The sequence below is a fragment of the Lissotriton vulgaris genome, chromosome 1_1 (genome assembly GCF_964263255.1).
Source record: "Lissotriton vulgaris chromosome 1_1, aLisVul1.2, whole genome shotgun sequence".
Classification (NCBI taxonomy): Eukaryota; Metazoa; Chordata; class Amphibia; order Caudata; family Salamandridae; genus Lissotriton; species Lissotriton vulgaris.
This window is the reverse complement of record NC_141685.1, coordinates 470,855,696-470,880,474: the sequence shown is the minus strand read 5'-3', so window position 1 is coordinate 470,880,474 and position 24,779 is coordinate 470,855,696. Positions and strand designations below refer to the sequence as shown.

The window sequence follows — 24,779 nt, the reverse complement described above, 5'->3', positions numbered from 1 at the left end:
GGGGCGGTACCATGTTTAAGAAGAGGAGGTGACCGTGAAGCAGAGCTCAGAAAACTGGAATCTAGATTTATATTGGAACTCGATAGTCGTTGGCCCAATGGGCTCAACAATGTTGAGGAAATGCACCATTTTCTGTAATCTGTCTTGGTGTAGCTTTTTGTCTGAATTGTCTTCACTATTCTAGTTTTCCTATAAGGGCAATATACGCACTCCTAGTTAGGTTCTCTATTAGGAGAATTTTTGCGCAAGATATATTCTATGATATTGCTTTGACATCTAGTGATGTTCTGTTTGACATACACTTGTGTTGATGTACACTATGCACTTTATTAGATTAACTTTCATATATGCATTTCCACTACATTGAAACAGTATCATTCCAGAACTCAATGAACTAGATTTTATTGGGATTTTTCCTATGATATTTTTGTATTGTACAGTAAATTAAATTTGAGTGTAGAATTTGTAGATGCATATATTTTTGAATAGAACTAATGATATATATGTATATATAGAGATGTACAGACATGTATGTATGTATATAGGTGTACATATTTAGGATTAATGTAGTTAGTTTAAGGTTATAGGGTGTTTTGTATTATACTTAGGTGTTTTGTTATATGTAATTAAAACTGTGGTGTGGGGGGTGTGTGTACATATATGAAATATGGTACTATTTATACATATTTCTATTTTTTAGCTTTTTTGATAAAACTTTTTTTACTACCTGGAAATTCTTTGGAGAACTTGAAATAGAAGAATATTGCCTATTGAATATTCTATATAATGTGAATGCATATTGAATTATCGTGTATCTCTGCTCTTATGGTAGTATGGTATGTTCCCGCGATTTTTGCACTTTACTATATCTCTTTTTTCACTTATGCACTTTTTTATACAATTATTGCACTTTAACTTTCGCTGCTATATAAGATATTTGCATGTTTGCACAGATTATGACTACACATGTCAGTTGAAACTTAATTTGGCAATATAGAAATATGTTTTAAGATATTAGATCTGGTAGTTATCAAATTTAATTGAACTATTTTCTGGATTTAACCAGTAATTGTATTTCATGTTTTGCATTGTCAGCAAACGAAAAATGATACCAGCGATAGTATTTCTTCACTATTTATTGTTGATCACGTGATTATGGTGGACACCACCAGGGGGCGGTGTCAGCATCACTGCAAGTATAAAAAAAGCATAATTATTCCAAACATGTTGTAGCGTGAACAAGGGCTTTTTGCTCGAAACGCATCGCTGGTTCTGTTGAATGAAAACATAATTTTGCTGACTTTGATGGTCCGGTCCCCATTTTTTGCTGGCGTGGAGGCGGTGTCAGCGAGCGCAGAGCGAGCTGAGGAGGAACTCTTATATATATATATATATATATATATATATATATATATATATATATATATATATATATATACACACATATATATGTATATATATATATAATATATATATAGATATATATTACATGCTGGCAGTCGCCAGTAGATAGTTATAGTTAGGGCCTATTATCCATAGGAAAACCGCAACATTCTATTGCCAATAACTTTGGCGTCGATTGATGAATCTTCTTGAAAGTTTCCAAACATTTGGCCAGCTCAGTTCCGCTCCTTCCCTGAAAGGTTAGGGGTGATTGGTGAAGCGGGGGCCGAGAAAAAAGGGGGGTCCCAAAATGCGTTTCCCCATGCAAGTTCTCATAGGACTTTAGCCACGGCTACAGCTCGAACGGCTGAACGGAATTACACAAAATTTGGCAGAGAGGTAGTCCCCAGTTCCAACTTGTGCCTTTGGCGTATCTGGTGTCAATCTGTTCAGTAGTTTCTTTGAAAATTACGGTTAAAGTCATTTATATATCTTGTGATCACTCTCTCACTGTCAAATCAGAGCACAGGGCGCGCTATGAGAATGGTTAGAAGTGGTCAGTCATTGGAGATCCAATTCAGGTGTGTGGCTTATCCACAGTATAATAACATTATTTTTTAAACTGGTTAAGTTTGAGGTTTGAAATACTATGCTCTAGGCAGATATGGATGTTTTGGCAGCGCTTATGTCCATGAAGCTTGGTTATTACCATTTACATATAGGTGCGTGAGGGAGAGAAAAGAAGTCTATGTGAATTGCGAGGATTGCACAAAAGTCCAAATCACTCCTTAATTTGTAGACACATACAATTTCATGGCTCTTGTATACAAGATGCGCCTGATTTGGACGGAGTTTTGAAAGGTAGTCCGACACCTGCTATCATAACAACGTTCCGTTTACTGAAAACGGGAGTTATTTACTTTGAAATAATGGAGATTGTTGTTCAATGTTAGCAGGCATCGCTTAAATGATTACGGTAACTGAGCGTGTGGTTTGATTAAAAAAAAGTTGTGTTACCTCCTCCGCATGGGAAGCTGGATGTTTCCATCTGGCGGTCGATTTTGACCTTGAAAGCAGAGTCAACCAAATGAGTCGTATAAGAGCGCTATTGTCTCAAAAAGAGTTTGCTCTTATATCTGGTACAGAAACATTTGTCCTTTATGTAGCAAACACCCACACAGAAGTGCATGATTTATTAAATACAGAAGTGCTCTTGAATTTTGGGGAGTTCATTTAGAGTATCTTTAATGTGTCCTTGACTATGGGGTTACCTTAATTTTTTTAAGTTAGAAGCAGTGGCCTTGTGACTTCTGTAGAAAGTATATTTGGTGTCTTTTTGGGATTTTTTCATTCGATTTTTTCCAGCATCTTTGTTGGATTGCGCTTAATACTCACATTAGTTGCCGGTGTGCTTTTATTTATTTGTTTACATAAATATGGATGCACATCCTGCAGCAGACGATAATATGTCTCGTCTGTTGCTGCTCCGCAACCGAATGCTTAGTTACTATGGAGCACTGCCTCTCGCAACGTTGAGTGCAGTTTATGGATTATCGTTTCGATTCTCCTTTTTCACATGCTTTCAATTTGTGTTTCATTGCCTGAGCTGCGATTTCGACTGGGCCCTGGATTTGTGTCTCTGCAGTACAGTGTCTCCCAACGCGGATTATGACCAGTTGATGAGCCCCTTAGTGGTTCATGACTTGCTTTGTTCTGGCGGCGGGATTATAGCTTTAGCAGCGACACATGGAATAATGGGACGTTGGAATGCTTTTGCAGAGGCGCTTGAGTTCTTGGCACGCAGTTACATTGAAGATGATCCGAGTTTTCCTCCAATGGTGATAGAGGCTCCGGTGGTTGAGGAACATGCATGTTCATTCCCACTATTGAATTGGATGGCTGAAATGTTTTCAGATGAGAACAATGACTTCCTGTTGGAGGCTGTTGCTTCATACTGTGCTTATACGCTGTTGGATTAAGACTCTTTGATTTTTCTACGTATTCTTTATTATTTAGTTCCTGCTTTCTATCAAAGAGCCAATAACTTTTTTTTGGAAATGTGAACTTGACTCTGCTTTTTAGGCCTGGACTCTGCGTTCCTAATTCGCCCATGTTTATATCACGTGCTTTGATCAAGAAAGGGTGCCGTGGGGCTGAGCGTTGCACTCACACCCTGTTAAATTAGTATGGGTTTATTAGAAGCTTACACGCTATTTTTGCTTTCCTGCTCTGCTTTGCACACGACACGTACTTGTGATATTGTTTAGAGAAGGCTGAGTATTTTGCTTTATATGAGAATAATTTGGTATGCTAGATTTGTAAACTGCTTCGCTAGTTTTGTGTTTATAGTGAGACCACAAGTACATCAAGGTTATCTTGAATACTGTGTCTGTTATTCAGAATGATCCTCGCACATTTGAGCCATAATACATATGGAGCTGTGGCCACCTCTGATACTTGCGCGTTTCATAATCCATTGTGGAGGCAAAGTTACACACAGTTGGAGAACATTTGTATCCTGACAGTTTGTGCAGAACTCAATGTGATCCAATACTGCTGAGTACCAGAGGTATGGGTCTGCCCATGTAATCCTATGAGACCTTCTGTAGTTATAAACTAATCTGCTAGGTAGGGAGGGTGAAATGTATGTACATTTTAAATTTGTTTACCTTTAGCATTATAGGATACTTTTCCTGTTTGTATTTCATAGAATAGTAACAATGCTGACAACTTTGTTTCTGATAATATGTTTGATTGTATTTTCTAAGGTACTGTGGATGAGATTATGATGTTAGAAGGAATCATTTAAAAGTTGCACGTGTCTTTCTTTAATCTTGTTTTTGACTGCTGTAAGAGTATATTGAAAGAGTGTTTTTGTTATCCACTTTACTTCATGTAATCTAAGTCGCATGTTCTGGGTTGACTGGTCATTGGTGTTTTTGCTCTAGGGCGAAGAACTAATGAGTCACCGATTGCTAGTTTGGTAGGGGGTTTGTGTATAAGGTGGGCTTTGGTACGCCGTAATTGACTGAGGTCCTAAGTCTTTATGCACAGTTCTGTGTATGAGCAGAATTTCTGGAACAGTAGTTACAACAAAAAGGCTTTATAAAGGGCTTGCACTTTGAATATGAATATAAAATCGAAGAATAGTTGATAATTACAGCTAAGGAATGCAGCAATTAGATGTGTGTATTTGTGGATGATGTGTAGATTGAGTGGAAGATGAAAAACTTGAAAAATAAGAAAGGTTGGAGAGATGCAAACTACCCACTGCATTGTCAGTGAAGTGGATCTTTGGATTTCCAGGTCATTACACAGATAGGGTGTTGGATTGCGCAGTGGGAGCAAGAGAAACTAGTACAACAACTAGGGAAGAAAGCTAGTGCATAAAGTACACACTGTTGAACAGATTTACAAGGTCGTGGGAATAATGATGCAAAAGTGGCTCAAGGGGCTTGTAAACCTGCCGCAGTGTGTGGTAGAAAAGACGCAAGATAGGACAGAAGTGTGCAAATTACCCACTGCTATTCACGGGTAGTAGTTACCAAGAAGGCTGAATAAAGGGCCTGCACTTTGAATTTGAATTAAAGAAGAATAATTGATAAGCTTAGGCAAGAATGGTAGCAAGTAGGTGAGTGTACTTGTGGTTGTTGTGTTGATTGTGTGGAAGATGACTAAGGTGAAAAATTAGAGAGGTTGCAAAGATGCAAATTTTCCATTTCTTTGTAAAGGAAGTGGGTGTTTAGTTTTCCAGTGCATATATTTGTTCACTGAAGAAACCATAGATTTCAGGCACGTTATAGTTAGGAATTAGCATTTAAAAAGCCTTAGAAATTCACTGAAAAAAACATAGTTTTCAGCCACGTTATAGTTAGGAATTAGCATTTAAAAAACCTTAGAAATTCACTGAAAAACCATAGGTTTCACCCATGTTATAGTTAGCTGGACATTTCTCTCATACAAAACCATTGAAAATTCCCTCGTTATAGTTAGTTCAGCTATCTATAACTTGCGCGCCCGCAATGCACTGCTGATGACTTCACATGTTACATCACTCATGACATGGTCAGCGACATCACTCATGACATCACTGATGACATCTCAAATTACATCACTGATGACATCATCCTTGTGAAAGAGTGGCAGACCTCCTCTTGGCGTAATATAACCTTTGATACACACATTCAAAAATAGAATCTAAAATTTTCAAAAAAATGGAGATACCAATACCAGTTACAACAACCTATTCAGTAATTCCACCATCTACATACACATATGCACTCATTCACCAACAGTTCTATATAGTCACTCATACATGTACTCATTCATCATATGTACTCATACACCTATACATCCTGTTGCACACCGACACTCATCCATACAGTTACTCACACATGCAAATAAACTATCAAACATCCATTCATTTGCATATACAGCTACACACACACCACTACAGTTACTTTTACAGAAACGAACACATACTTACTCTCTTAAACAATCACTTATAGAAACACACACTTATTTATACAGGAACTCTTCCAGTCTCTCACTCTCACATATAATCACTTATATACATCAATACTCACATATACTAGATTAAAACATATGTAATTACTCATAAAGATACTATTGAGACAGTCATTCACTCACAAACACAGCCATACACATACTCATCCACCCATACAGTCTGCACACATGCTGTCTTCAAAACACATACAAACAGTTAGTCACTCATTCATGCATCTATGTGCTAAAAAATATCCCTCACCGTACCATACAGACACTCATACTGATACTCAAAAAAAATCTAATAACCTATATACACACTCATATAGCTACTCACCAACCCATGCAGTCACTTATACACAAAGTGAGCGACTGATACAGTTATTGACATGTTTAAATATTACTCACTAACCTATGTATTTGCTAAGATACACTTAATCAATTAGTTATACAATCAATTTTACACAAACAGAATCATACATTCAGACACTTATATACCCATTTATTCTTCCATCGACCTTCCGATACACATATTTAAAACATATTTAAATTTCAGAAAAAAACATTCACTTGATGATGTCATCAGTGATGTCGTTTGAGATGTCATCAGTGATGTCATGAGTGATGTCTCTGACCATGTCATGAGTGATGTAATATGTGATGTCATCAGCAGTGCATTGCGGGAGCACAAGTTATAGGTAGCTAAACTAACTATAACGGGGGATTTTTCAATGGTTTTGTAGGAGAGAAATGTCCAGCTAACCATAACATGGGTGAAACCTATGGTTTTTTCAGTGAATATATATATATATATATATATATATATATATATATATATATATATATATATATATATATATATATATATATACAAATATATCTTTCTACACTGTTGCTCTTTCTGACTGCCCTCAGCCCCGCAGGAATTGGCACACACACCGACGGAGCGTGCCGGTAATCAATCTCCGTATAAACGTAATCCACAGTTGTCGTGTGCTCTCAGAGAAAGATTTGTCAACCAGAAATAAATTCCAAGGGTGTTTATTCATAACAACATGTTTCGGCTTACACAGAAGCCTTGTTCACGTTAATGAAACAGTACGCTGAACTGACTAATAAAGCATTCAAACAAAAAGAATTTCATGAACATGTGTGAGAGCTCGACGCGGTACTGGAATATCGTGGGCTGCGATCGAACGCCAGCACATTAATTTGTGTTTAAGTACAGATTATACATGTATTAACGGCTTTGATATAGTACCTGCACTTTGTGTATAATGAGCTTCATGAAATCCCTTGTATATTGGATTTGTGATTATTGTTTACTTTGGGAAGTTTACCATGATATGAATTTATTACCAGCATTTGCATCAAATCACCATCAGACCGTATACATGATGATCTGACAGGTTATCTTGCTTACACCTTACACCACTTCAAAATGGCTGTCTCACTAGGGTATAAAACCTTGATATACTGTATTCACAGTACTTTGTCCTTGCTCTTGGTTTAGAAAGCGTCCTTTTTGTTAAATGGTGTAAACTTCAGTAGTTCCTGAGCAATTAGAAAAAGAAAAAGTTTCAATATCTATGGCCGCGGTGGGTTCGCAAACCCTCCAGATAAACAAGCTTCACTGTGATTGGATGGCAACACTCCGAACCAGGAAGTGTTGGCAGCCATCTTGTGACTTGGTAGAACCGAGTCACAGGAAAACAGTGAAAAAAAAGTTTAAGAACAAGAAAAGGGGGAAGGGTAGAAACACCCTGACCCCCTAGGCCTGCTCAGGGTGTCTCACAAGGACCCCCAGGGCCGAAAACAGCATTATTTATTCATAAAACGGCAGAATTCACACTGGGTGTGCGAATACTGGAGAATAAAATAAAAAATTACCAAAGCGGTGGCTCCCGGGCTTCGTTATTATTGCGCCCCCTGGTGGCCCAGGTCCCGGGGGCATGCGCCAAAAAAATAGTGGAGGCCCACGGAGGCCCACGCAACCCTGTGGACTGCCGCAGCTCTCCGGGGCTTTTTTTATGTTTTGTGGGGAGCACGCAGTCCCCCCGCAACCCCGGGGACCAACACCTCCCCGGAGTTAACCTTTAAAAAATAAAAAAACCTGAGTGGGGGGTGGGGGGGATCAAGCCCCCCACATGCCCCAGGGACCACCACCTCCCCGGGGCACATTAGTTTGCAAATTTGTGGGTCTGTTACGGACCCCTGAGCCCCAGGGACCACCACCTCCCTGGGGCTTTGCACACATTGGGAGTGGAGCCATGCGGCCCCCCTCCAGGAGCCCTTAATAGCCGTGTGGACCGCCATCCGCCAGGGCCAGCTCCTGCAGTGTCCTGGGGTGCCCACCCGGGACACGGCTGTTTGCTATGGCAGGGCAGGAGCCATATGGGTCCCGCCCTGTCATAGCAAACTCTGGTTTCGATTTTGGAAGCGCAAGCCGGTTTCCTGCTCTCGCTTCCAAAATCCAAAGCAGATTGCTTTTCCACAAGGGGAGGTGCATGTTAGCAGCTCCCTGTGTCGAAAAGCAATGCCGGCTCCCGCAGGAGGCGGGGAGACGACGGGACTGTGGGGGCACTGAGGCTCCGGGCGATGGGGTCCCTGGAGCATAGAATGGCCCGGGAGGGGCCACGTGGCCCCTCGCCCATAAGCTAAAAAAATATTTTAAAAATTCAAAAGTTAAGGCTGGCCCTGGGGGATGGGGTCCCTGGGGCCATAAATGGCCTGAGGAGGGGGGCCACGCAGCCCCCTCCAAATATATAAAAAAAATACAGTCCATGCCATAGGGGATGGGGTCCCCGGGATGAAAATGGCCTCAGGAGGGGGGCTACGTGGCCCCCTTCCGGTATTTTTTTTTATTTAAGAAAATATGGGTCAAGCCCTGGGGGATGGGGTACCTAGGGCCCAAAAAATAGGAAAATAAATAAAATAAAAAAATGGCACCACACCGGAGGCCCCACCCCCTCAGTGCATCACTCGAAAACACGCCCTGTGGCATGTTGTAAGTTGGGGAATTAATTTCCCTTGAACACTGGGGGTCCCTGGGACCTCAGGATTCAAGGGGACGTAATCCCCCAACTTAAAATGTGCCACAGGGTGCGTTTGCACAGTGGTGAAGGGAGGGGGCGGGGCCTGACGTGACATTTTTATTTAATTTTTTAGAGTTTTATATAGCGCGAACTTGACCCGAATCGGGTATCAGAGCGAATTACATAGCACCAGTTGCATTACATGAGGAAACATGTGCAAACATGTTCTTTGGCGTGTTTTAAGTTGGGGGACTAAGTTGCCTTGAATCCTGAGTGTCCTTGGAATTCTAGGGGACTTAATCCTCCAACTTAAAACGCGCCACTGGGCATGTTTGCACACTTGTCATATCAGCGCCCAACCCATCCCTGCACCACTGTACTAACATGCCCTGTGGTGCTTTTTAAATTGGGGGAGTAATTCCCCTTCAATCCTGAGGGTCCCTGGAGGCCAACTAGCCCATCAGGTACCTCTAGTAAGCGCAACAGAGCTGCGTTGCAGAGAGGTGTAAAAAGGGGCGTGGCCCGAGATTGAGTTACATATAACTGGGTCCAAACTGAGGTGACATGGTGGGCAAAATAAAGATGGATTGGGATGTGGCCTGAGTACTTACCAGTGGCTGAGATTAATTAAAGCATTCCATTCACGTGAAGTAGTGTGGCTCACTGGTTAGAGGCGGCAGACCCGAGAGCAGAGGACGGCCCGGGACCAGGGTTCGATTCCCGGCGCGGCAGGTTTCTGGACCAGGGTCAGCGGACTCGATAATTCTCTCGCCTCGGTGCCTACTCTGATCAGCGATCACACTCGGCAACTCTGGGCATTAGCTTGCCTCATCTTCACTAACGGCCCCACCAGACCACCGGGGATGCTTGGTCTCACCCTGGAGATACCCACTAAGGGACCATCTCTCAGGGAAGCCAGGAAGGGTTTCGCAGCGGTCGAAGCGCCTTGGGACCCTACGGGTAAGTAGTGCGCTATATAAATGCCTATACATACATACATATATTCATCACTTTTTTGTATACATAGTCTGGCTAAAGAGGACATTAAACAGCCATCTGTCCAGTTGGATTACTCTCTGTCTACATAAATATTAAGGGTGGGGGGGCACCTGGTTCTTCATGAAATCTGACAATGAACAGCATCTTTAAAAGTCAGAAGAGCTGGCTTGTTCAGTGGCAGCTCCTTCGCTAAGGGGAAGGAGCATCACCCCACTGCTAATTCAGCAGTATACAAAAGAAAAAGAAAATAACAACATAACGTTATTATCATTTTCTTTTTCTTTTTGCAGCTCAAAGCCAGATCCGGGTGGGGCGCGGCTGGGCTCCGTGACGCCAAACAGAGCGAAGAGTGGTTTGCCCCTTAGGGCCGGCAAAACCATCATGCGCACTTGACATATTCTCTATTGGGCAGTGTTGCACAGCCCCATGGAGAAAATGCACAGCACTGAGCGTCCAAACAGGATGCTCCTGCAGCATCGTGATTGGCTGTGAGAGACTGAAAGCCTGGATGCTTCTGGTAGATCGTGAGGAAAAGGACAGGGGAGAGACGTGCAGCAGCGGCGCGGCAAAGGAAAAGGTAAGGACCTTTTTTTATTATAATTTTTTTTGTAATCCATTCCCCTGTCCCACCACCCCCATTCCGAGGTGGTCGCCACTGGTCTTGTTATAGGCGCAAAAAACTAAGCGTGTCCTGGGTATATTCAAATAAAGCCTATCTAATGTGGATGTACTTCTTTTGGAAGAAGTTTCTGGAAGTCTCAGGAAACACAGTTTGTTGGATTTCATTTTCAAGGATGGAAACCAGCCAGACCATTTGGAACTGGGATTTCAGCTGTTGTCCTTGCCTATAGCGGGACAATCTTTTTTCCGACTTCAGCTTGTTGCCTTATATTGAAAGAACCTACAGTGACAGTAAATTTAAAGAAGCTGTATAGAACCTATTGAACCTTTTCGACAAGTTCTTAATTCTAAAAGTTCATCTCTGGAGGACCGGTGCAAGGAAACGAGGTTACCTAATGAAGGCACAACCTTTGTGGCAAGATATTCTGTTGAATCAAAGATTCAGCTGGCCTTCACTAACAAAGCATATGTCCTTAAGGAGCCCAACTTGACTATGGCTCCCAGCCTTAGCGGCAGATTCAGACCTACCGAAAGGTTTTTAAGGCCGATGAAAAACCATGAAACTGAGAAACAGTAGTAAGGCATGTCAGATGAAGTCGCAATCATTGTGGCTATGGTTTTCTAGGTTGCCCCTTTGGAACTTTTTGGAACATTTCCAATCCTGGTGGACCCCAGCTTGACTACAGCTTTCCACCTTACCTCAAGGATAGATTTTGACTTCTATACAAATTAAAACTGATGAACCTCAGACCGTTACCCAAACTCTCTTCATCACAGGTCAGCCACGGAGTGTGTTTAGGACCCAATCAACCCTTTCCCCCCTTCGATAACATTTAGCTTTTTCATTCTAATACTTTTATTTTTAAAACATCTTATACCATCCTATTTTTGTCCTTGTTGTGACATTTTATACTACACTTACCTCTTTTTAACTAAATTGTTGATAACTTAAACTGCCCATCACTGACGTTGAATGCAATAATATAGTTGTACCTCATATGTTTATGTGCAGGAACTGAAAATATATTGTTCATTGCCTTTAGAAAGACTTCACTCACTTTGACCATACTTATCTATATTCAGTGCCTCAACATCGTATAGTTGCCATTAAAGAAGTCCCATTCTCCTTCTATTGGAGACAGAAACAATTGCTGAATATTTCCTTTTTAAATCTCGCTTACGGACAGGTTTAGCTGTCTGCTGTTAAAGACCTATTGTTCAGAATGCAATTGTTGGGACAGAAAAGTCCCCCACATGGTGACGGACGTGCACTCCTGCCCTGAGGGCCATAGCTGTAGACAGGTCTTTATCTCTGGAGTTGCTTTTTTGTTCTCATGAATTGGAGGGAGATGGTCACCCTACATGCACTGATGCGTGCTAGGCATTTTGAAATAGTTTTTGTTACACTTTAACACACATCAATTGAAGATGGCTGCTGCACATGCAAGTGGAGAATAAAAACACGCATTGAAAAAGACAATAAGTGTGCATTCCGCTGCTATGGATGAAACCTGTTTGGTGTGCCAATGCTTATTATATACTGAACTGTATCTACTGTAGTGTCACTTATATTGTTGTGCATTTTTTGGATCAAGATACTTAATAGCATTTGTGTATTTAATTGGTTTGTAAGTTATTTGTGATTTGGGGGTCCACCTGTACTTTTGCCACCATCATCATTTAATTTAATTGTATAGATAACTAGTTAGCAAAGTTGGTGTAAAAGATAGCAATTGTTAAGAAATTGTTGAGTACCTAATTTGCTCATCCCTATACCTGCTGTGATTTAGAGCCTCTTGAGCCTCTTTTTGCCTTTAGAGGGTTAACAGTCAAGTGGCTGGGGTAGAAGAGGCATCAAGGGTAGCCTACCTGTCATATTTACACTTTTACCATCATTTATTATTGTATTTCTCTGAAAGTGCTCACGCTGTCTATATGGGAACACCTTCCTCGAAAAGAAGCAGTTTTACAGATTCTTTTTTAACAAAAAAATACATCATACTAGTGCCATTGTATAGGTGAGAAAATCTGTGTGTATAAATTCACTCGTCATTTCGTACATATAAACACACCCGATTCAGGTGGCAGCCCCCCCCCCCCCCCATTTTTAAAATCAAAAGAGATTTTATTTTCGGTTTATCCCACCTACAGTTCCTTCCACTTCAATTCAAGTCAATGTGGAAATAAGTTTCTCTGATTTATTTCTTTAAATCTCCCGCTTTTTCTGCTTCACAATGTTAGCATGCACTCTATTTATACACCTAACTTCAACTTCGTTGTGCAAATGGATTTAAGAATCGGGTAGAGGAGATTAATATATGAACAAGGTGTATCATGCACGGACAAAATAATGCACCAGTCCTCATAGACACAGAGGGCTGAGCTCACAAACTGTGAGTGGGTGTCACTCGTGTAGCATTCCTGGCTTACCTGTGAATTCCCTGAGTGAGCTTGGAATAAGACAGACATGATTAACACCATTCAATTTAACAGCATCATGACAAAAGGTAGGAGTCCCCAAGCCAATGGTATTTATTTTTTGGCTGCCACCAATAAAAACATTTACCTGGAAAAGTAGATATGTTGATGTGCGTTGGAGGTGAGGTTCCTTTTGCGTTGCAAGCCGACACTGCTATGGTGGCAACAGCACTGTCAATGACTAACTCAAACCACGTCTGCGTGGTTGTTGCAGTGTGCTTCTGAAATGTGACTTCATAATGCAGGATTTCTCCTTTTGCTTCCCACAAGCTCATTTTCTGTAATAAAATACAATCTTTTCATATATTTCACACAAAACACCTAAAGCTTCAAAGACAGCAACTAATAACATTTATTGTACAATGTGAGGTAAATAATTTAAAAAGTCACAATATCATAATGGTTAAATAGTGTCAATGCACTATGTATCAATTAACGAACTATGTACTATTTAAAGACACGTTTCCAAACAATCATCAATGTTATGTCACTGAACTGGTAATGATAGGGAAAAATGCAAGCATTACACAAACACACAAGTGTAACAAACGGCCCATGACCATTCAGCAGGAGAGTGGTAAGGGAGCAGTACATGTCCAGTGGTGCATTTTGCAGTACATTGACCTGAAGCCATGTGCGGTAAGGTATTGACATTTACAAAAAGCAAAATCTTCCACTTAAATGGCCTCTGGAAATGACCACTAAATTTGCACAATTGAACGTGAGGAAATTGGGCTTCAACACATAGGGCCTTATTCCGATGTCAGTGGGTCTGCCACCGACAGGCCGTCGGTCGTAGACCCACCGACATCTATAAGAGCAGTCTGAACGTCGGATTCTGATCTGGCAGTCGGAAGCAGTGGGCGGAGGGACCGACCGATGCTTCGGCTTGGAACCTGTCTATGGGGCCTGGTGGGGTACATGTGGTGCCCCCCCAAACATCCATGAGCAGTGTGCCCAGCGCTACATGGTGCCTGGCACACGTTGACTTGATGTTTGAAAATACGTCTTTTTCAATTGCAGTTTGTGCTGCAGCCCTTTTTCTGTCCGTGGCACAAGCTGCAATTGAAGAAAGGCATATTTCTGACTGCTGTAATGGTGGGTGGCATAAGAATACTGGGAGTGGAACCGCCGACTAGTAGTCGGGTGGTTTCACTTCCACTGTGATGCCAGTCGGATGCTTGTCCGACCGACATCGTAATGAGCCCCTTAATTGTCATTTGAGTATCACAAAAAGTCAAGTGTCTTGATGAAATTTACGGGTGTTGCAGCACCCCCTGCACCCCTACTTCCAAAGCCCTTGTTAAATGCTTTGCTGAGTCGAGTGTTGTTTGGCATCCACACCAGACCCCTTTTCATCAGACAGATTGCCTGTAATAGGAGACATTCTAGCATTTTGTATAAACACTCACAAAGGCAGATTGTATGCCCTGTGGGAATTAAGAATAACAGTAGTATGGAATGCCAATGTAAAATTCCTGTACACTTGTTCATTCATGGAGGGAGAATTGTGTCTTTCATGTTAGAACCCAGTACCTGCATGAGTGATGGCCTTGTTGTGTGGACCCAACGTGCATGTTCGGAGAAGTGTGGCTCAGGGGTTAGAGGCGGCAGACCTGGAGCTTGAGTTCGGCCCTGGACCAGGGTTCAATTCCCCGCCTCGGCGGGTCTTGGGCTCAAAATTCCACGGACTCGTTAATTCTCGCTCCAGTGCCTTCTCGACTCACGGGTTCACACTCTGCGACTCTGGGCAATAGCTTGCTTAATCTCCACAACGGCCCCTCGCGGTGGGATGCCTGGCTTTCACCTTGTGGATACCCTGCCAGGGTTATCTCACAGGGGAATACCAGGACGGGTTCCCTAAGCAAGCGCTGAGATGCCCCAGGGTAAGTCGTGCGCTATATAAGTTTCATTCATTTCATTTCATTCATTCATGTGTGAAAGTTAAGGCTGGACAAGAGGTGCATACAAAAATGCTTACTATCAAACTCTATCCTCTCTAGTACTGTGAAGAGATAGGACCATTCAATAGTATCGAATGCCATGGTGGTGTCCAGGGTCATCACTATTGCGTAATCTCTCAGAATGTCCAGTCTCCCAAGTACCCCGTGAAGTCGACAGAGATTTAGGGAGGTGTTTCGGGAGGGCACAAAGCCCGATTGGTCCGGATGGACCATCCCTAGAGTTTACGCCAACTAAGTGTGTCACCAACAGTTTAGCTAATATATTCACTTCAGCATTTAATAATGAGATAGGCCTATATGAGGAGCACTGGTCCCTAGGTTTTCCTTCTTTGTGTATCACCACTATTATGGCGAGTTTTTGATCATGGGGAAGTCGGCCATTCTCTAAGCTTTCTTCATATATCGCTTTAATGTATGGGGCTATTCTGTCAGGTTTTAATTTGTAAAGTTTGATCGGGAGGCCATTAGGGCACATTGCCTTACACGATTGAAGGCCCCTTATGGCCGCGCCACTTTGTCATTCGTGAGATATCTATCAAGTGAATGATAGTCGGTCTCCGACAGCGTTAAGAGCCGTATGTCAGTTAACAAGGCCCTTGATTCTTCCGCCCGGCAAGCAGGGTGAGATTAATAAATCCGAATGTAGTGCTTGGTGAATTCATCCAAATCAATTGCGTATCTAAAATTGGCCCCCCCGGTCCACCTGTGAGTTCCGTGGCCAGGTGATCCGCATGATCACGTCTGTCCAGCCAATCAAGTAATTTGCCTTCTCTGTCCCCATGTTCGTATCTTCTACCGAGTTTGGCCCTTTGTAGCGTTTTGGCCCTGGGAAGCCATTCCTTAGTTGTGATTCGCAATTTGCGAGTCGCAATTAAGGAATGTGTAGGAATCGCAATATATTTTGCGATACCTACATGCATAAGGAATTGTGATTCCTAAATTGCAATTCCTTAAAAATCGCACTTTAGGAATTGCAATTCCTACTTTGATGCATATGGTCCCACATGAATTACTGGCCATGAGGCTCCTCCTCCGCTATGGAGGAGGAGTGTTGCTCCACTGCTGAAAGGGAGCAGACAGAAATAAAATGACAATAAAACAATTTTATTATCAATTTATTTTTCAAAACCGGTCCGCCGAATCTAGGGAGGGGCCATGTCACAGCGTCAGCAGCAGGGGGAGGAGGAGTGGTAGGCACTGAAAGTGCGCATGTTGGTTTTGCCAGCTGTTTTAGAGCGACCAAACGGACATGTGCACTTAAATATCTCCAGGTTGTTCCTTGGAGGTATCAGTAGTGCTCAGGTGCACAGGCTCACAGTCTCTGCTAGTTTGTGAAATCGACCTCTCCGCCCAAATTCAGCACTTCTCTCATACGGGGTAATAGCATTGAGAGCTGCATTGGGATTGTGTGGGGAGTCTGGGAGCCTGTGCCCATGGGGATTGCAGTCCCGAGAGCAGAGGAGCAATGAAGCGCGGCATGGAAGCAGAAGATCACGGAGGCAGCCAGCAGTGAAAAGTAATTGTACATTTATTTTTATAATTTTTTCCTTGAGCAGCCCGCTACATCGGATTGGCAACAGCCGCCGCTGATTACTGCATGTTATCCCAGTGACTAATTGTGAGACGAAAATCCATATTCAATTGAACTGTGGGAATGGGAGAGGGAGGTGTAATGGAACAATGGTCAGTGTGACTTGGAAACAGCTGCACTGCCGGTTATTTCTCCTATTGCTGCCACAGCACCGCGTGGGAGGGGCTGTTATTGTGGCATTTAAATCCGACATTCCAAAGCCCTTGAAGTGCTCTTGCAGCTCTCCTCTCCTCTACCCTCCCCACAGCAACTCCAGCTCCTACCTAGAGTTGGTACCAGAGTGTCACCACTTGAATAAACTAGGCAATAGAAAAGTGTGCTGTTTGTTCAAGCAACCCAGTTTTGAAACATCCATTTTAATTAAAGAGATGCTTCCAATCAGAGAGTCTGGCAGTGCCTTCAAGGAAGTAATCTTCTTCGGGAGAGTATCCATTGGAGCTTCAATGTTTGCAGATAAGAATCCCTCCCAAGTATTTCTAATTAGAAGCAATAGGTAGTACACCCTGTGGGGACCAAATACAGGGTAAACACAAATCTTTACTTAACTTCTTAGGAGACCTCAGTCCCATAAAGCAACTATAGAAAAAGTCTTGTTTTAAGATCAATCTTAAAAATTGAACTAATTGCAATGATATCTCTAAAAATATTTAAAACTATTATGAAAAAAATCCACTCTTATTATATATTTTTACACACCTCATGTAGAGGTGCATAAAATGAACAAATAATCTATTTAAAAATCAACCATAAAATCTCACAATTGCAATAATTACATCTCTATGGATCATTTGAGGCATTAAAATAAAAGCCATGTCTCTTGACATGCAAGCTTATTTTTTTTGACGATTAGACATAAAATTAGTTTTTGTTGATATTTTAAAAATCTAATATCAAATGTATAACATCAAGTTTTATTTATAACACAAGGTGCAGAGACTGTATTCCTTCACTGTTCTACCCAAAAGTCCCTGCACCTTCCATATTGATTAACCCCCATTCTAATTCTTTTTTTTTTTTTCCAAATTCTTTTTATTGTTGCGTCAGAAGGATCACACATGCAAAGGATCAGCACTCGGTAGAGCGTCAACATTCCGCTCTAGCCGACAGCCCGCAACTTTTCTGGTGTCGTTAGACATATCACCCCTTATAAGAACTCTTGCTTTTGAAACAGCCACTGAAAAAAGGAACAATGAACTAGAAACATCCCATAAAACAGCAGGTCTCTACCCTCTCCCTCCCATCGCCCCCTACCCGGTCCCCTCTCCCCCCCACTCAAGCGTTCCTGTCCGTCCCTAGCACGGGAACTGGGCAGTATGGTATACAGTTAACAAGCATGCAATCCCGGCGTCTAGACAATTCAGGCCAGGGTTCCACAGGCTTCAGGATTGCAGTTCACAATGTCTCATTCTAGTCCGTGGTAGTGCCTCCATTTGGCCCAAACCCTCCGGAACTTTTTGGGGCAACCCCTTGCTTTGTAGGTCACTCTCTCCGCAGCCATGTATAGATCCAATCCACGCCTCCATTCCTCTAAGCCTGGTTTTTCAGGGGCCCCCCAGCGCCGTGCAATGTCCCGTTTCGCCACCACTAGTGCTAATACCAGAAAGATGATCAAGGGGCGGGGTAGGTCTACTTCTATAGTCGAGCCCAACAGTGCCAATTTGGGATCCCGTGGAAGGTCCACTCCCAGCACCTCCCCCAGTTCCAGGAACACACTCTCCCAGTAGTCCTGGATGACTGCACAGCCCCAGATTATGTGGAAGAAATCCGCACTCTGCTGGCGGCACCTAAGGCATGTCGTGTCAGGTGCTCTGCCCATTCTAAAGAGCCTCACCCTGTCAAAGTATGATCTGTGCAGCACCTTAAATTGAATAAGGCGGAGCCTCGATTTGATGGCCACCTCCCGGGGATGCATGAGGGCGAGCTCCCAGTCTAGATCCTCCATGTCTCCCACCTCCGCCTCCCATTTAGCCCGTAGCACCTGCAGATCCCCTAGCATGTTGTTGGTCAAGGTTTTATATGTGAGGGATACCGCCCCCCTCCCTATCTGTTCCTGCAGCAGCCTACCCTCTAATGGAGCATATTCAGGAAGGTCCGAAAGCGCAATGTTTTGTGCCCTCCATGCGTGTTTCAGTTGAGCGTATTTGTAGTATTGGGTGTTGCGCAGGCCAAATTCGTCTTTAAGTGCTTGGAATGTTTTCAGGTCTCCCCTTGCTATCACGTCCCCCACTGTGGAGATGCCAATGTCGTCCCACTGTCTGAAGCCTTTCAGTTTACGGAGCTCTCCCAACCATGTACAGCACCAGAGGGGTGTCTGTCTAGTGGGCCGTTTTTCCCAACCCATTCTTTTGGATGCCCTATTCCAGGCTGTTAACGTAATCTTGGTGGCAGGGAGAAACTGCTTTCCCACCGCTTCCCCATACAGATAGTGCAGTATAGTTTTACTTGACCATTTAGACCTTTCCAGGGCGTAGGTGGGGTGGTCGGCTGCAGCGTGTAGCCATTCATTGATTGGGGCGAGATGTTCCGCTCAGTAGTAGGCCTCTAGGTTGGGGAGCGAAATCCCCCCACTGTATTGGTGTCGCTGCAGGGTGGAGAGCGCCACTCTCGGCTGTTTCCCCAGCCACAGGAAGGCTCGCAAGTCAGCGTGGATTGTGTCCAGGGTCTTATTTGGCAATGGATAGTACTCATTCTGGAGCGCGTAGAGGAACTTAGGGAGGATGATCATTTTATATAGTGCAGCACGCCCCAGTAAGGTGAGCGGGAGCTGTCTCCACCTGTCCATCTCAGCCGTGGCCTCCAGCATAATGCGGGATAAATTGGCAGTGAAGGAGCGCGTCCTATCTAGTGTTATAAAGACTCCCAGGTATCGGAAGCCGTCGTTAGTATGTATCAGTGACCCTGGCAGGCAGGCCCCCCTCTCCATGCCTTGTGGATCGTAGAGGATCGATTTGTGCCAGTTTATTTTGTGGCCTGCTCGCGCCCCAAAGTCGTCAAGCTCTCCGAATAGTGCCGGGATAGTCGTGTCTGGGTCTGTCACGAACAGTAGTACGTCGTCGGCATACAGGGATATTTTTTCCTGTGTGGCAACTGAGCCCCCCCATGTAAACCCTTTGATTGACTGGTTCTGCCTGATTCGTATCGCAAGGATCTCGATGGTGAGGGTGAACAGGAGGGGGGACAGTGGACAGCCCTGTCGTGTGCCCCGCCCGATAGGGAACTCGCGAGACAGCTTCCCATTGACTCGTACTCTCGCCCTCGGGCCCGAGTAGAGGAGCTGTACCCATTTTAAGTACTTGGGCCCAAACCCAAACCTTCGGAGGGTCTCCAACAGGAAAGGCCAGTGGACTGCGTCGAATGCCTTCTCCGCATCCAAGGAGAGGAACCAATGGGGTTCACTTCTTTTGGAGACCTCCTGTAACCAATTGTGGGTGCGACGGAGGTTTAGTTTAGTGGCCCTATCCGGAAGAAAGCCGGACTGGTCCATATGCACTAACTCAGTGATGACCTGTCGCATGCGACGAGCCAGGACTGTGGCCAGAATTTTTGTCTCTATATTTAGCAATGAGATTGGGCGGTAGGATGAGCAGTCATCTCTGGGTTTCCCTTCTTTGTAGATTGGCACAATGGTAGCCAGGTCCAGGTCCGGAGGGAGGTTCCCCGCCCGGTATGATTCGGTAAAGAGGGCCTTCATGTGCCGCTGCAATAAGTCCGCATTCCGTTTAAAGAACTCCGCCGGGAAACCATTCGGCCCCGGGGCCTTCCCCGGCTTCATTGCCGCTATGGCCTTCGATAACTCCTCAAGGGTTAAGTCCGCCTCTAAGGTGGCACTAGCTTCTGTGGACAGGGTAGGCACCTCCATGTCGCCCATGTATCGTTGGGCGTCCTCACTGTCCCCCAGGTCCCTGGCCCTGTAGAAATCCTCATAATAGGATGCAAAGGCTTCCGCTATACCCTCATCAGTGGTGACCCTCCTGTCCCCAGTCAACTTGACCTGATCCACCCAGCGCGACATACGCTCCTTTCTGCTCAGCCAGGCCAAAAGTTTGCCCGACTTGTCGCCCACATCGTAGAGCCTGTGGAGAGTCGCCAGAGCCTGGGTGCGAGCTTCGTCCGTGGCCAGCTCCCTATAGTGCCTCTGCGCGTCAAGCAGCCGTCGAAGGCTCACCTCTTCATTCTGCTGGAGGTACTCCGTTTCCAAGGCCAGGACATTCGCCTCCTCACTCGCTATCTTGCCCTGTTGTGCACGCCTGGCCTCTCCCAGCCTACTCTGGATGCGGTCACGGAGCACTGGTTTCATCGCCTCCCAGAGGGTAGCGCCGGATTCCACAGAACCCTCGTTCTCGGCCATGTAAACCCTAATGTCCGCCCGTACACCCCCGAGTATTTCCGGTGTTTGAATGTCCCACGCCGTTAACCTCCATTGCGGCCTCCTGACTCCCTTCCCCCGTCCCAGGTGGACGTACAGCGGGGAGTGATCGGAGATCCCTCTCGCCTTGTATTCCGCTAGGTCACCCGCCGCAATCTCCTGCCGGGATACAAAGACATAGTCTAACCTGGAGAAGACCTTGTGCGCCCCAGAGTAAAATGAATAAGTGTCTTGTGTAGGGTGTAGCCATCTCCACACATCAGTGAGGCCTATGGTGGTCATGAGCCGCGCTAATGCTGTTGTGTGTCCCCCTGTGCGTGGTGGCCCCGATCTATCTTGCATGGTGCACATCACATCATTAAAGTCCCCTCCCACTACTTGCATGGTGTCAGCCGTGTCCAGCAGGATGGCGGAGACTGCCTTTAGTGTGCGTGGCTGTAACTTGGGTGGGGCATATACTGACAATATCGTGTATCTACGTCTTTTCCACATCCCCTGAACCCCTACATACGTGCCCTGCGGGTCTAGCCAGGTGCGTGTAATCGTAAATGGGACTGCTTTATTTATGAGAATCGCAACCCCCCTGGAGTCCGTTGTGTAGCCTGCATGTGCCAGGACCGTGTATCGCCCCCTCGCTATGAATGCGCAGTGATTCCCCTTTAGGTGGGTTTCCTGGAGGAGGATAAGATCAGGTGCCAGTCTCTTGAGGTAGGCTGTAACCAGACCTCTCTTAATTTTGGACCCTAAGCCGTTCACATTCCATGTTAGCACCTTGACCCCTGGGTCAGTGCTGTGTGGAGTATCTAGTGTACTTGCCATCGTGTATCGCAGCGTCCCCCCCGAGCGGGGCCTTCGAGTAGGATAGACTCCAGGTATGGGCTGGCACAGCCCTGCTGTTTTCTGCTGAACTCCCCCCTCCCCCCCGTTCCTCTCAACGACCCCAACATGAGGTAAAAGGTAAACCCGCTTGCCCCCCCTCCCCCCTCCCCACCTCCCTCCCCTTCCAGTCGCAGCCCCATTCGGGATTGAACCCCATTCTAATTCTTAAAATTTCTTTTCACATTTTGTGATCCAGAAATGAGTTCATATTTGAGTAAGTTTTATCTGTTCCAAAGAGGGGCAGAACATGAGCGGTTGTGTTATTTCTCTATTAATCAAGCCCATCTTCTTGGGCACTTTCATGCCATTACTGCAGCATTGATCATCTGTTTCACTTTCTATTTAGTATAAACTATACCCAATTCTAAGTTAGTTACTATTCAACAGCGGTCCAACATTTACTTTATTTGCTTTCTTGAATTATACTGCTGTAGAAAAGCAACTAGGCAAAGTGCTTCCCAGCATTCATGGGAGAGTTTCCTTTCTCCCTGCATTATAGTAAAACAATGGAAGAATCTTAGGTTACGAGATTTAGACAAAGACTTACAGTCACGTACAATCTTAATGCCTGGATCACAGAGTTAGAAGACCATTGGAGTAATGGATTTAAGCTATAACTTTCCAGGTCTTTACACTTCAACATTCACCAAAGGATAGCAGTTTGGCTATGTAAAGGGTATGCAGGGTGACCTTTCTATTCAAAGCTCTGATCATAGGAATGGAGAATTGACCCCCATATTTTATATGAAATCTTCTAAGAGTTGATAACGAATTTTTCAGTTAAGGTGAAATCATCAAAAAAGGGCATCCAATGAAAGACTAAATGCATCGGATACAGTACTAGAAGGCTCCCCATACCAGTGCTCTGTAAGATGCTATGCAATGATTTTGAGTAATGTATTGCCTGTTGTGGAAGTGGATCCTCTGATGGCATAGAGATCTAAATCTGAGTACCAGGCAAGTAGAGATCACTAAATATGGTGGGCTGAAGGCCAAACCAAATGCCTTCAATATCACCCTGGAATACAGTAAACTGTAACAGTCCCTAAATAACCCACCAAGTCTGCATGTGGCTAGACCTTCTGTAGAGTGGCATAGTGGGAAAATATACCAATCTATCTATCTATCTATCTATCTATCTATCTATCTATCTATCTATCTATCTATCTATCTATCTATCTATCTATCTATCTATCTATCTATCTATCTATCTATCTATCTATCTACCTATCTGCATACACACAGACACACATATATTTCGAAATAACAAATATTCATCATAACTATCAGGTGCTTGCTTGTTCGCGGTTTATACAGGAGATTGTGGTGGACAAAAGCTTGTTTTCAATTTTTACTGCATGGATTTAGATTTTTTCTCCCAAAAATCCTTATGGTGCCCATGCTATATTTTTTTAATCTGGAAACATTTACTGTATTTTAAGTCAAATCTCCTTTCGATAAGTGAAGAAAGACCAACCAAATTCTTACCTTCCAAAGAAGAGTGATTTTGTGAGACTTGTTAAACATCTCCTTTACTTTATACCAGACATCTAGACTGCCTGTCGGTACTTGTAAAAACAGAGAGAGAGATTTAGATTAAAGAACGGACCATGAAAATAAAAAACATAAAACAGATAAAAAATAAATATTAAATTCCTTAACTAAATTTCAAAAAAGTAAAGCATAAGTATAGCGTTTAGAAAATGAGGGAACATCTTGAAAAGTGCTTACAGGTAACCAAAAACTCATTTTCTAATACATAATAATATTCCTTTTTTATTAACAATGTTTGATTTTATTTGAAATTAATATTTTACTTTGTAGGGATAGTTCTTTTTGAATATATTCATATCTAGTTGTGTATTAGTGGAGAGCATGCGTTAAATGTGGTTTTGAAGTGTAATTGCTTTCCCTGTCTTGCGAAAGCAGAAGATGCAAGAACCACACTTAAAAAATGTATTTAACGTGCATAAAAAATTCTGGTTGCATTGTAGAACAACTCAATTAACATAATTGGCACTATAACATGTATTTCAAATTTATATAAAAATGCACCAAATAGCACAAAATATTAATACCATTAGTAAATAACAAGTTAAAACCTCCTAATTCACTTTTTCAATAAGATCTAAGGACAACACAGATGACATTTGACATCCTTTTAGAGCACTACCCTTTGAAACATGCATAAAATATTAATTTTAACATACCTGCTTCAGGAGTTTTTTTAATTACTGGCATACTCCACTCACTCCATTTTCCTTTACTAGCATGAAACTTGCTTGAAACCTGAAACACATATTCTGTGTACGGCATAAGGCTTGAGAGATGGTGTACTTTAGTGTTACATACTTCAGCCTAAAATCAATGAGGAAGAAAGGGCAATAAAAGTTATCAAAGCCTATGACAGAATCAGTGTTTCATTTTCTTAGTTTATAAAAGTGTTTTAAGCACTTTAATTATATTTGTTTTTCAGCACCAGCATTATTTGTCTTGTTCAAATTACTTTGTGAAGCGTATAACATCGGTAGATAAAGAGAAAATAGTAATGGAGAAAGTACCAATTGCTTCTTATGAAGGAATACACATTAAATATAGTAAATTCTTAAGTACCTTATTTGTGAAATATGATATAAATTAAGGAATAGAATCTAATTGAGTTACTTATACAGGATACGATATGTATGTCAAATAATAAAATGTGTTAATTTAAAAAAATAAGCAGGTGATTCAATAATCCTAAAGAATTATAAAAGTAATCATCAAGCCATTCTAAAACAGTTTAAATGACAACGTCATTTAATGTTTAGGAGATTTAGCTTGTCCAATTAAAGTACTACACCAGGCATGCACTGCAAGTGGTGCTACACCCTTCCAATTAAGGAGGATTGTCTTAATAGCAGAAGCTATTACAAGTCTAAAACATTTCTATGAGACACAGCTAACGTACATGTTAA

General features: G+C 43.1%; 1 protein-coding gene across 1 annotated transcript in view; it reads right to left on the bottom strand.

Annotated features, from left to right (window-relative positions):
* Window positions 1–24,779, bottom strand: part of LOC147747365 (interleukin-12 receptor subunit beta-2-like) — a 553,753-nt gene that overhangs the window by 276,991 nt on the left and 251,983 nt on the right. The window contains exons 8-10 of the mRNA XM_086936246.1: window positions 24,033–24,180; window positions 23,311–23,390; window positions 13,111–13,300 (exon numbers count right to left, since the gene is read on the bottom strand). Of these exons, the coding sequence (XP_086792372.1) occupies window positions 13,111–13,300; window positions 23,311–23,390; window positions 24,033–24,180 (418 nt within the window). The remainder of the gene's footprint in view (window positions 1–13,110; window positions 13,301–23,310; window positions 23,391–24,032; window positions 24,181–24,779) is intronic.